The sequence below is a fragment of the Anser cygnoides genome, chromosome 6 (assembly GCF_040182565.1).
Source record: "Anser cygnoides isolate HZ-2024a breed goose chromosome 6, Taihu_goose_T2T_genome, whole genome shotgun sequence".
Taxonomy (NCBI): domain Eukaryota; kingdom Metazoa; phylum Chordata; class Aves; order Anseriformes; family Anatidae; genus Anser; species Anser cygnoides.
The window spans coordinates 35,439,364-35,452,778 of NC_089878.1; the positions used below are offsets into that span (position 1 = coordinate 35,439,364).

General features: G+C 41.7%; 2 protein-coding genes across 6 annotated transcripts in view; one reads left to right on the forward strand and one right to left on the reverse strand.

The window, feature by feature from the left end:
- The window catches only part of DARS1 (aspartyl-tRNA synthetase 1), a 39,405-nt gene extending 38,337 nt beyond the window's left edge, over nucleotides 1-1,068 (reverse strand). Inside the window, exons 1-2 of the mRNA XM_048062739.2 lie at nucleotides 915-1,068; nucleotides 226-283 (exon numbers count right to left, since the gene is read on the reverse strand). Of these exons, the coding sequence (XP_047918696.1) occupies nucleotides 226-283; nucleotides 915-992 (136 nt within the window). The 5' untranslated portion in view covers nucleotides 993-1,068. The remainder of the gene's footprint in view (nucleotides 1-225; nucleotides 284-914) is intronic.
- Nucleotides 1,069-1,135: 67 nt separating this feature from the next.
- The window catches only part of THSD7B (thrombospondin type 1 domain containing 7B), a 518,195-nt gene continuing 505,915 nt past the window's right edge, over nucleotides 1,136-13,415 (forward strand). For 4 of the 5 annotated variants that reach the window (XM_066999215.1, XM_013186367.3, XM_066999222.1 and 1 more), the window contains exons 1-2: nucleotides 1,136-2,981; nucleotides 8,973-9,065. The gene's annotated coding sequence lies outside the window, so the exon portion shown is untranslated. Of the gene's footprint in view, nucleotides 3,149-8,972; nucleotides 9,066-13,415 lie in introns of all 5 variants that reach the window. The other variant, XM_066999216.1, reaches the window with a different exon arrangement.

Below are 13,415 nucleotides of genomic sequence, written 5' to 3' on the forward strand. Positions count from 1 at the left end.
TGGCTCCACAAGTCAGTGTCTTCCTTGCACCAGAGAGCTCAAACCTGGACACAGCACCTAAAATGCAGCCTCACAAGCACCAAAAGTATTCAGATAAAGGGAAAGAAGAACAGCAGGATCTAAATGAAAAAGTTTGGTAAATGAGTTTTCAAACAAGTACTGAAGATATGTATTATATAACTTCCCCTCTTTGGCCTCTTTTAATTTTTTTGTTTTTAAACTGACCTGGTTTCTCTTGGGATTGTATCATTGATGACACTCCATATCTTTCCTTAGCATAATCCTAAAAAGGAGATGAGAAATATATATCAAAGAAGCACACGCAAAGTGACAAATAAAATCATTAGTTAACTGAGGTAATATACAACAATTAGCTGTAACACTGAAGTGAAAAAATGCGTATCAGACTTTTACAGATGCACAAGTGAAATAACTGTGCCCTGTGAAAGAAAAAAATTCAACACTGAACGCATGACAGGATCACTCTGCTACACAGAAGTTAGTACAAATGCCTCTCCAAAGGGCCTACTCCTGAAAATATATTTAATTCCCACTGAAGCAGACCCATTGCTAAGTATTTCCTTCCAATATTCAGGTTCACTGAGAAAAACAACAGACTGTATGCCATTATGGCAGCCAAAGCAAGCCCGACTAACAAAATCTGTCAGGTAAGACAAGTAGATAGGGCCTTTTCTTTAGAAAGATGACACTTCTACACAGTTTCCCAACTAAGCCCACTCATTTTCAAACACTCATTTTCAGCGAGGCTGCCACCTCGCTGCCACCTCCCCACCCCAGGCCGGCCCCGCGCTAGGCCGGGCGCTCTCCCTTCCCCCTTTCGGGGCCCTGCAGCCCCGACAAGGCGGCCACAGCGCCTCCCATTCCCCCCTCGCTCCCTCCCGGCGGAGACCCACGTCGGCCGCCGGCTGCTCCCCGCTCTCCGGGCGGCGATCGCGCTCCGGGCCCTGCCCGCGGCCGGCGGCACTCGGCATCCTCCGGCCCCTCACGGTCCCTCACGACCAACTCTCGCGAGATCTTCACCACACTGTGCTACCGGCGCAACTCTCGCGAGACTTGAGCGTGGCGGTTCGGAGGGCGGGACCGCTCTCCTCAGAGCTGCGCACGGGCAGCAGGAGCGGGGAGAGTTTGTCGCCTCAGCGCCGTTCTGGGGACGCCCCATTTTTCTGCAAAACGCCCCATTTCGGCTGCTGCTGTTCCCACAGGGCTTGTCCTGCCTCACGACTCAGCCCGTTTTGACTTGGGGTGACACGTGGCGCTGAGATGTTGTGGCACACAGCTTGGTGCCAGCACGCTGGGGCAAACCAATGCGTGATTTTGGTGTCTCATAAATAAAACTGAGTCACCAGTGCCTGCCCTGAGTTTCCTCTCTTCCTCTGAATCCTGCAGTTTATTATTAGCTAGCTAAAACCCAAAAGTAGCCCTGGTAATTTGGGGAGAATGAGCATTAGAGCAAATCCAGGTGTTTCCCTCCAGCTGGGTGCTTAAATCAATGCTGCGGTATTGAGGCCGGGCCTTGCTGCAGGTGGCAACTTTCAAATGCCCAAAATCGAAGTTGCAAGCAGCTGTTGAGTCCTGTGGCCGTAGTTTGTTTATTTTATACAGGACAAGAAGAGGGAGTTAGCTGTCCTGATTTAAATTGCAGTTTTGAGTTCTCACATTTGACTAGCTAATCCCTCTTGCGGTATCGATTAGAGTTCTTCATTTCCTGTCCTACAGTTGTTTATTTTACAGCACTTTGTTCTGCATTGGTTCAGCGTCTTTTCTGGTGGGAATCCCCTCGCAAAGTTCCCCTTCTGCCTCTGTCTCACAGAATTATGCACTTCACCACCAAAAGACCACACAGCTTTCACAAAATCCTTTCTTCTCACGTGAAACGCTGTTTCAAGCTATTAAGATCCAGTAACAGAAAGGACAAATCACGGTTTTCATACCTTCTTACCACAAGACACAAAGTTCTGATGGTAGGGTATCGAGTACTCTATTTAACAGTAATGTAACAGTAATAAAGCACGTGGATTTCTTGCAGCACGCCAGTTGTGTCTTTTCTGTTACCTGTCACCTAGATCACAAGGCTGAAGAGAACCGCTGCTGAATCTTAACTAACCTACAGATGCAAATCTGGTGCCTCACCGCTGAGCAGACATTACCATCTGCGTGACCGAGCGCTCTGTAATTCTCAGCATTTCACTGGCTTTGCTGCAAAATTCAATAAAAACAAACCAACCCTGTAACCCTTGTTTTTGTGCTGGGAGCCTTCCAGTAGAGAAGAGCATAATGAGTATTTCCTCTGTGGGCAACTAACCTGAAGGCGGTTCTGAAGGAAAAACCCCTTTTAACATAATGGGGGTGTTAACTGAAGATAAAATATGGCCGCTCAGGGGGCACTCTAGTTAATTACTCCATTGCCAAACTAACAGGAACATTTTCCAGAATACGTCCTCTCGGGCCATTTGTCTGGAATACCTTTGCCTTGCAGTGGCAGAAAGATTTTAGAACAAATTTCTACAATGCACTGAAAATAATAATAAAAAAACCAATTGAAGAATAGTTTCACTGACAACAGTTACTTCATATTTGGTTAAATCCCTCAAAATTCTGAAGTAATCCGGGTCTGCAGCAGAAATGCTTTTTGCCGCATCCATCTCACCGGACTTATTACAACTCTTCCGTTAAGAGAACAAAACACTGCGCGAGGATGCTGGAGCTCATCTGCCGCACCTTCTGTCTCGTTGCACCGCTACTGAAAACCACTTAATTGGGGCAGTACCTGCGGCCAGCCGGTGGAAAGTGAGAGGAAAAAGCCGCTGCTGGGCCCAGGGGGAGGCGGAGGGCTGGGAGCCCGGCGGCCGCCAGCGCCGTCCCGGGGGCCTCGGCGAGGATTTCCAAATGGAGGTGACATCAGCCACAGCCAATCCTGGGGCCCCGGGGGTACAGCTGGATGGGAGCCACAGTCCACTTAGGTAACAAGACATGACATACCATGTGCTAATGCTAAATAATTTATCCCTCAGGCATACAGCGAATTGCAAAGCCAAGCTGAGGCCTGGTCAACAGTTTGTGGTTTAAATTAAAACTGCCTTTTCCGTCTTAAAGGGAGAGAGAAGCTTGTCAAGTGTTGTGATCAACGGTGAGATGCAGAAATCCTCTCCTCTCCTCTCCTCTCCTCTCCTCTCCTCTCCTCTCCTCTCCTCTCCTCTCCTCTCCTCTCCTCTCCTCTCCTCTCCTCTCCTCTCCTCTCCTCTCCTCTCCTCTCCTCTCCTCTCCTCTCCTCTCCTCTCCTCTCCTCTCCTCTCCTCTCCTCTCCTCTCCTCTCCTCTCCTCTCCTCTCCTCTCCTCTCTCCCCTCCCCTCCCCTCCCCTCCCCTCCCCTCCCCTCCCCTCCCCTCCCCTCCCCTCCCCTCCCCTCCTCTCCCCTCCTCTCCTCTCCCAGTTTTAAGTCACTGCAAATACTGATATTTGATATATCCTTGAAACTTAGGCATTAGCATCTGCAGTATCCTAAACTGAAGCTATTGGTCATATGTATATCTGTTTTAAAAAAACTTATAGGTGTTTCCATAGCAGAGTCACTAATGCGTCTCTCTAGGAATCCAGTGGCATCTGTCTCTGCGTAGGCTGAAGATCACTGTCTGTACTGGATGGTTTGAGCTAGCAGTAAACAGAGGCTGGATGTGATGTTAACCACAGCATTTCTTTGCCTGCTGGTGGCTGCTGGAACTTGTAGTGCAGTCTTCCCAGCTCAATGATCCAGCTAAGCCCAGCCTAACCTTTGACATACTTCTGTTAAAATATAGTGCTGCTTTTACTTAAGAGCTGGGTGCCACATCATGCTAAACTGAAGCCATGAGAAGTTGAAGACAGACAGCACCTTCCACAGTCTATCCTTCTGTAGCACTTTACAAAAATGGTTGCTCAAATATTCTTTAATCTTCCAGTTTAGTATTGATCAAGAAATGGACAGTTAAATATACACTGTGCTGATGGGAAGGAGATAGGAATTGCATTTAAGTTATTTTAGCGTACGAAATTAAAAGGGCTTCTGGCTTATGGAATAAGTGAGATTATATTTACCTAGACTACATATTTGGCTAGATAAAACCTGGAGAGTTAAAAGGAGCATGTGGAAAAAAATACAAAACAAATTGGTAGTGTCTCTGAAAGGTCTTCAGGGAATTCAGCTTTATTGCCACAATAGTACACTTTCTAGTATGCAATTACTCGTTGTCATGGAAAGGGATTTTGAAGATTTCTCTTCTCCTGGATGCTGCAAAGCATACTTAATTTAAGTAAGAGGTTGCGTTTGGTTTTCCTTTCCATATTAATGTATATATTTAGGTTCTTGTGTAAACCTCATCAGTCCATTATCCCAGTTTCTCTTAGATAACCAAAAGGGAAAAAATACAGAAAAAAAGAATTAGCAGCTAAAAAATAAACATATTATTCATTTTCTAAGTTAAGTAAGTTCATAGTTCACTCTGATAGAGAAAGCTCTCCTATTTATAATTTTCATCCTTGGCAAAAATACATAATTTTTTTTAAATTGATCATTCTGTTTTTACTCAAACATTTGTACAATGAATAACAAAGGCTTTGCATCTAAATCCAAGTAGGAACAGAATTTGGCAAATCTAATTCCTTCCTGGATTTTCGCAGCTCTACTTCCTTTAGGAAGTTTTTAGTCAATGGGAAACAAAGGCTTATTGAAAGGATTAAAGTTACAACTATTCCCTTTGTTTTAGAGGTTCAATCACGGTTTTCCTCTAGTAAACAACATTTGCAATTAATAAGACTTCTAAAAAAACAGGAACTTTGGGGAAGTACGTGATTATGATAAGCAGCAGGATTTCTTTTAACAGAACTCTATACAAAGGTGTAGTCCTTTTAAGTTGGGACAATGATAAACAATTGAGTTTCTCAATGCATTTTGAAAGTGTTCCTTCTGATAAACACAAGACAACATGCTCTGCAGTCGGGGATGGGCAATATATTTAAATAGGATAAATCTTGTCAACAGTTTATTGTGTCCCAAAATGATTTTAAATAGCTGCAAACAACCCACATTTCATATCGTGCATAAACCTAGTAATCGTGTCTTACACAATGAGGCATCTATGCCCATTGGATATACAGCGCTGCATATATTTATGAACTATTACCCATAAATTGTTTATTGTTTCCTTTATGTGATGCTTGAAAAAGGCATTTGGATAGCCGTTATCTGTGCATGAATAAGAACACATGGAATATTTAATCTTTATAATTTATCTTTTGCTGGGTTTATGTCATGAAATATCTTATGAATATTTTTATGTTTATGTCAGCTCTATTTTTCCTCCCCGCTTTGTGTATATTCCCAAGTAGTCTCCTGACAGAGGGAAACTGAGGGATATGCTGTGACTTTGTGGACAGCCCTCCCTGGAGGGCAGTGTGGAGCTGCGGGATGACTGGGAATGAGTGTGCCAGGAGACATTTCATGAACAACTCATCTATTGTTCTGACCCAAGTGTCCAATTCTTTTTCTGGGGTGGCTTACGTCCAAAGGGTGCTGAAAACAGTAATCTGGAGAATAAAGGAACAGCAATTCTAACCGGCCCCTGAAGTGCAAGCTCATTGTTATTTCTCAAATGCCATTTCTCATTTATAAAAAGCATATTAAGCCATTGTCCTTCTGATAATATTTTTTACACTTTTATCTCACACATAGGCAGATTTCTTCTATCAGAATTTTTGAGTAAGCGTTCCGGCGCACTTGCTAACTTCTAACCCAGATTCAGCTTCTGGTGAAGTTGTAAATCTTTAGAAACAGAAGGTTTTAATGGGAATCCTGACTCGGGACTTTCACCGTCAGGAACAATGCTCTGTTATCAGCAAAAAGTGAGTCAGGCACCAACACAAAATCTGTCTTTGAGATCATCCATTAAGAGTAAATGTTCTTTGTTGCACTCTAAAATAAACAAGAAGCAGTGACGAGTCATCTAAGTGATTAAATGCGACACAGAGGACATTAAATACTGTTTTTCAGACATTTTCCTATAGCAATCATGAGCTATTTTTTAAACAAAGCGTGTTATTGGTTAAGGGTGCTGCAACAGACATTCTGCATGTATACACTGAAACAGACTGTGAAGACAGTCACATGGAAATCTGTAAGTTAGAGTACATGGACAGACTGATTCTTAGAGGAAATAAGTGTTAGCATGAGAACAACAGCTGAACTAAAATCCCATAAGCCAGGAAAAACAGCTACACAATTACACTAACAGGTGGTTGGTTTCAAAACAAATTTCAAGGTCTGACAGCTCTGTGCACCTGCTTTGGGCTGATTTCTTTTAAGGACTTAGATTTGGCATGAACCATTGATAAAAACCATAATTCTTTGTGTCTGAGAAAAGTCATAATTACCATATAGTGATGATAAACTTCTAAAGCTTGCTAAAATAGTACTTAGCCAAAAGGTAATGTGTGTCATTGTGCACACTCTGTCATTATAGCTCAAGCTTTTCTCTACCAGAGAGCTTCAGGCAAACACCATTAGGATCAAACCTCTCCTTCTGTAAACGGAGATAATTCCATCTCACTAGGGTGGTGTGATTTGAATTAGGTATGACTTCAGCCTTTTCGTTCACCCTCATAAGAAAAATCATTTTTGATGGGGGATTTAGACAAAGATATTCATCAAATTTGGTTTTAAAGGATGTACTCTGTTCGAAATTTCTTTTAATTGCAAACATTTTACTTGGGAGGTTTTTTCTTTGCTTATCTTTGTTCTCAGGTTATAGGTAATTTTTTTCTGAGTTTTGGAGAAAAGAGGGATAGTCATTTTCATGTTGGGGAAAAAGGAGAATGTGCTTTTATTGTTTAAATTTCATGGTTTTTACTTACAGGAGGTCCTTTATGAATGGTTCACACGTGTCAGGAAGAAACAGTAGAGATCTTAAATTTGATCAGAGCAGAGTGACAAATGTAGTGTTTTAGGTTGAAGTTAATTACTTTCTATGGAATTGAATTAAGATTTTCAGAACGGTCTGAATACCTAGAATTCAAGTTCCTTTAATTTTCAGTTAGTGGGATTGCATACGGTGCCAAGATTATCTGGGCCTTCATTTTGAGCACCTCATGTTGCAAACCTAAAGCGTTCTGTTTTCACGTGAGGCAATCCTGACTTCTGGAAATGTTTTGTTAGTTTCTTCCAGGGGGAGCAGGAGGAAAATGATACCAATTTTCAGGTCTGAGCAACCCATGTGATTAATTGAAACGCATACCTACGGCATAGTACAGTTCTGGGGCACCAGCGTGGGCTGTACGCTGTGCAAACTGCAGCTACTTCTCACTGCTATCCTTCCTCTCCCCCTTGTCTGGTGAGCAAAATTTGCAGACACTCATAGACTTCATGGTGTTTAGGATTGCGGGGAGTGCACACAGAACTCCTAGGTTAGTTCTTTATTCTACTGTGGGTGATTCCCCTTTACATTTAGCTGGTTTTATAGGTGATTAACTGATGAGGATATGGAGGATATTCACAGCTGATAGCAGAGAAACAGATAAACAGGGCGATTAACCTGTCACATCCCATCTCGTTTTTACACACGAACATATAAATCTTACATGATGATTGGTTTTGTTTTAACTGTCCTTCATTCAGAATGACTCAATACTTCACCTGTTGTGGTGTTTTTTTTCTGAAGATTCTGTTTTCCAGACCTTGATAGACTCATCTCTTTTGGATAGTTGAGAACATTCCCGTTAATTTGTGCTTGGCTGCTATATATGATTTAACTGTGTAACTGTCAAGGTCTGCCTGTCTTTTTTTTTTTTTACATTTTTATAGTTACATTTCAGATCCCATGATCTATGGACTCGAAGCCATCTGGCTGGAAAACAAGATTCATTAATAAAGACTGAGGTGCCCTTTTCTTTGGGTCATAACACAGATGCTAGCACAAAGGCAACACCTCAGCTGCCTTCCTCAAGGAAGAACAGTTAGCAAAGCTGAGCATTAGGTTCAAGAACTGAGCACGAGGTTTCATCATTTGGAGGACTGAGATACAGAAAGAAAAAAAAATCCAGAGATCATGTGGATGAAGAATCTGGGAATCTGCAGATTTTCCATAATGAATATTTAACGGCAAGCCAGGGCCTGCAGCCTTTTCTACCAGTGCAACTAGTAGAGGCTGTCTGTGCAGAGTGCTCTTAAAGAAAAAGCACTTTCTCTTAAAGAGAGTACTTTCTCTTAAAGAAAGCAGGCTACCACTTCGCTCTTGTGGTAACTTGCTTGCCTTTACACCAAGGTTCAATGTGAAACCACACCTCAGACTGAACTACTCGTATAGATGCGCCCCTGTCCATTTCAGACGGGGCCATCCAGCTTAGCAGAGTTCTTCAGTTTAAGCTAACCTGGCTGACCTTACTTGAAACAGAACAGGAAACGCTCTGAAGAGCAGGCAGCATAGATAAGGATTACTGATTTCCACTGAAGTGTGGCACGATGAACACTTGAGAAAGAGCCAGTGGGCAGTAGCTTGTACAGTGCGGCTGTTTGCAAAGGCAGATTTGTCTACAGTGTGAATCATTCTGAGAAGATGTCAATCTCAGGGGCTTTTTTGTATTTGGAGGCTACCACTCTGCTGTCTGCACTGCCATGGCTAGCAGTGCTTCAGCCAGCTTGAGAGCTGTGTTGTATCTGTAGACTCCAAACTGCTATGGGGGGATCGTTTGGCACTTTGTTAGAATGTGGCTCTAAGCTTTTCAGAAGCTCAGGACAGATCAGGACGTAGCTTTCAGTGCTTGTCTCAGAGACCTGAGTGCTGAAGAGTGCTCAGATTTTAAATGGAAAGATTTGACCCCCTTTGGGAAGGAAGGGCAAATAGAACTGCAAGTAGGAAGCTCACCTTTAATAACACATGAACTATTTCTTAACAAGCTTTACAATTGCTTTGTTTCTCCCTCTTCTAGTGCTACAAACATGGCTAGCTGAAAGAAGACTTTAGAAAACAACTCAAGGAAGCTATGAAGACTGTTGGGAAAGCAAAGAAGCCAGCTGGACCGGTTAGTGTTAAACACAACCTCTAATAGTTGTATAGTGACACACAGTCTCAAAGAAGAAAATTTGTTTTTACCTCTTGTAGCCCTTTTTGTTTTTTACAGACGAATAACTTGTCCTGAATTCTTGTTTAGATTTTACTGAAACAGCAGTTAGATTATCGGATTAAATCAAATGCTGTCTGCATCTCTCTGGTTTATAGTTTTAGCTGGTCCATTTGCTCTTGCATCTAAGTGCACTTGAAAAGCAAAAGCAAAACATTTGACACTGTCCCGCACAACATCTTTGTCTCTAAATTGGAGAGATGTGGATTTTACAGATGGACTACTCTGTGGGTACGGAATTGACTGGATGGTTGTACTCAAAGAGTTACAGTCAATGGCTTGATGTCTGCGGGAAGCCAGTGACAAGTGGCGTTCCTCAGGGGTTGGTATTGGGACCAGCACTACTTAACTTCTTTGTTGGCAACACGAACAGCGGGATTGAGTGCACTCTCAGCAGGTTTGCCGATGACACCGAGCTGTGTGGTGTGGTCGACACGCCGGAGGGAAGGGATGGCATCCAGAGGGACCTGGGCAGGCTGAGAGCTGGGCCTGTGCGAGCCTCATGAGGTTCAACAAGGCCCAGTGCAAGGTCCTGCACCTAGGCCGGGGCAATCCCAAACCCGAACACAGGCTGGGCAGAGAATGGACTGAGAGCAGCTCTGAGGAGAAGGACCCAGGGGTTTTGGTTGATGAGGAACTCAACATGGCCTGGCAACATGCGTTTGCAGCCTGGAAAGCCTTTTTCTTTCTTTTATTTTGAGATAGTGCAGAGCCCACAGCATTGTCTTTGGGAACATTACTACATTTTTTAAACAAACAATGGATGTGGGTAATATGGGTACAGCTTTCCTGCTTGAATCTTCACCTGGTGTTGTCAGGAGTTTGTAAGTGTTGCAGCAAGCCCTTCTTAACAAGAACCAGAAACAGATAAGAAACAAATGAATGATGGTAAATCTAGACTATTTTTTTTTAATGGGGTGTTGCTGAAACATTTTTTGATGTTGTGTTCTAGTCGCTTAAGGTAAAGCTGGGATTTGCAATTTAAAGCAGTTTTCACAGGTAAGTTCCAAGAGGGTACACTAGGTCCTAATAACGCAAGCTTTTAATGTGGAGTGATTTATCCACTTTTCACAGTAATTTCAGATTACATTTTTTGAACTGGTACAATGAAGCAAGTGAGGGCATTCTCATACATAAAGCTCACTTTTTAATGCATAATAATAGGCTGGATTCTGTTTGCAGTCTTATATAGGCCTGGTAAATAGACAGTTGCTTAATCCAACATTGAACAGGAAAAGATTTTAGTACATCCGTTTTTCCCTTACAGTTTAGTGACGAGGCTTTCTCTCATTTTTCTCATTTTGGACACAATTACCACAGCAAGCACATTTGTCCAGGAACTGGGAAATACATTTTATGTAATGTTAAAATTCTGAACCTCTTGCTTAGGAGGCTGTACTGTTGAGAATGTTGAATTTTTAGTAGCTTGTCATATTTTATATCTGACGATTCAAGGAGATGGGGTAATATTGACAAGTCATAGGTTAAAACTATGAGTGAAAGTAAGTTTGTAGGCATCAAATCCAACTTTTCCTGCTTTGTGATATGTAAAAAAGGTGTTGGGTCTAGGTGGTACAGTTGATGAATGCAGGCGTCTGTAATTTGAAGTGACCGTCATGCGTTTCCAGAGTACCTACTACCGTGGTCACTGTGATGTTACGTAGTGTCCTTGATCCCTGTTCTTTTCTTAATCGTGCGTGAGTGGAAACACCATGCAATGCCTTTGTTGTCCAGGGTGGTCTGGGCAAGCCCTTGCACTGTGTGCAGTGCACAGTGGGAGGACTGGATGTTTCCTGGCCCCGACTGCTTTCCTTTCCCTTTTGTTCCTCCTCCGGGCAGCCTGCATTGCTCTCCGTGGTGCATTAAGTCTTCCTTGCAGGCAGACGTGGCCGTTTGGTACCTGTCAAAGAATGGCACTAGGGGCAGGCGTCCCTCTGTCACTATGTCCTACCTAGTGCGACAGTATTTAATCTCCCTTCCTCAGATTTTCACTGCCTCATATTTGAAATCTTAGAGGCAACTCTGATGTAAATCAAATGACGTTTTCTTTTCTTGTTACGTCTTCAACAGCCCAATTCTCCTTGCATAGACTAACTCCCATTTGTAAATAGTAACTCTGCCTCTGTGGTTGGTTAAGTTATTGAACTACATTTCTCATTTTAGACTTCATTTTTATTTTCAGAAAAGCAATCTATGACTCTTTACGTTAGGAATGAAGGGGAGGTTTTACTGGAACATTTTGCAAGCTGAAATGATTCTGACATTAAAAAAGAAATTCTTATCTCCGTTAAAGGTTTGGCTACATTTAGGAAATGGTTTTATCCACAATAATTTATCTCAAATTGGAGGGAAATTTGAATTCTAAAGAGACACCATACGAGATTAAATATATTATGCATGCACAGCAGGAACAAAAGGAAATGTCTCTGTATGAGGGATAGCAAAACTGAGGAGACAGGAAGGAGGAGAATGCAGTTTTTGCAAAAGGAATATGAAACAAACAAGCAAACCATTTTGTGTAGTCCATGTAGCAAACAAGAATAATAACAACAGAGAAATAAATGCAGCAAAGAAGACAGGATTAAGAAAATGTAGTTAGTTATACTGAGTGAGCTGATCGATCTGGAATTGTCTTTTTGTACCATCTACTCTCTTGTACTTTGAAACCAATTTGAAGTACACTAAACAAGAAAAAAGAAAAATGCCTAATAAGCTAGTTTTGACTTCGGATGTTTGAGCTGTGAAATGCTTTTGTTTATTTATTTGTTTGTGATGTTATCTACAAATGGTGACTGATTTCTTCCTGTACAATATCCATTCACTGCAATAAAAGAGAGGGATGGGACATTCAACCTTTGTCTTTGGAAGAAGAAAATGAGTTGTACATACAAAGAGAACAAGTTATTTATATTATTGTTGTAGTTGTCCCAGTATTTCTATACCAAGCTCTCAATCTTTGCAAGTCATAAATGCCATATAACTTCTTCTAGAGTAGGTTGAATTACATTTCAAATTACTTGCTCAGAGAGAGCATTAGCCATGTCTTCTCAGACACAGCATTGGTATTTTAAAAGCATTTTGCCTGGTTCCATGTCGAGGACACGTTTTCTGCGTAATATGCTGCTTCAAACTTATTATGATTCATTATCATTAGTGAAAGCAACTTCATAAAGCAGTTCAACATTTAAAGTATCACAGTGCAAACTTAGAAGTCTCAGTACAGCAATAATACTTCTTAGTCTTCACTGCAATTACAAAATAGAAAAAGATTTAAAAGATTTATACATGTTGTTCCCATTTGATTTATCTCAAGCCATGCTCTTACCATGAATTCTGTAGCTTTCTTCCTTTCTGCTTTGTTTGTCACAAGCCATTTTCTGCTTAGGTGGTTAATTTTAGGTTTGCTTTGGAAGGGCTCGAGCTCTGGCTTTGTGTCTCGAAAGCAGTGCCGTTAAACTGAACAGAGTACAGCCTGGAAACACTTGGAATCCAGCTGCTTCCAGTAACATAGGGATGGCTCCTATAAACATGACATGAGCTCTGAAGAGAGAAATGGAGAGATCTGTTTATGAACGGGAAGAGAAACTTTCTGTCCAGAGTAACTGATTTAAAATTCATGTCTCTATTTCCTAAACCACCTCCAAAGGAGATCAAAATGATGCTTAGGGTTTAGTTTAGCTATTAGAATCAGTGGTTTAGTTAGCTGTAGCTTTCCACTGAATAGCAAAAAAAAAATGTATATGATACATTTATAAAATGATTCTCTCCTTTTTTTCCTTCATTGTGCTCTTTTCCTCTTACCTACTGTTTTTCCCCCTTCTCTTTTCTCTTTTGTCTCTTTCTAGAAGTTCCTCTCTTGATTTTCTGAGTTTGTTTCTCTGTAATGCCCAATTTCTAGGAATTGGCAAAAGTTCTCAATGAAGTCAAATAGGCCATCTTTTTTTTCTTTTAATAATTTAATATTTTTTTCCCTTTATTGACTTTATACGTTTTAGTCAGATTGGAGAGCTGTTGCATTTAACTACGGGCATCATTAGTGAAGGTCCGTGTGTGCACAAGTGAGAGCAGAATTGGCTCAAAGTCTACTTCAAAAGGAAATTGAGTAGGATCCTGCAATCCCTACCTGCTTCCCTTTCCAACAGCAATGAGCTGAATCAGAAGGAAACTAATGAATTCTGGTCGATTTCCTTCAGCGCACCAAAGCTCTTTAAACACCTACTGAAGAAGGGAAATGAAGTAGGATTAGTCCAT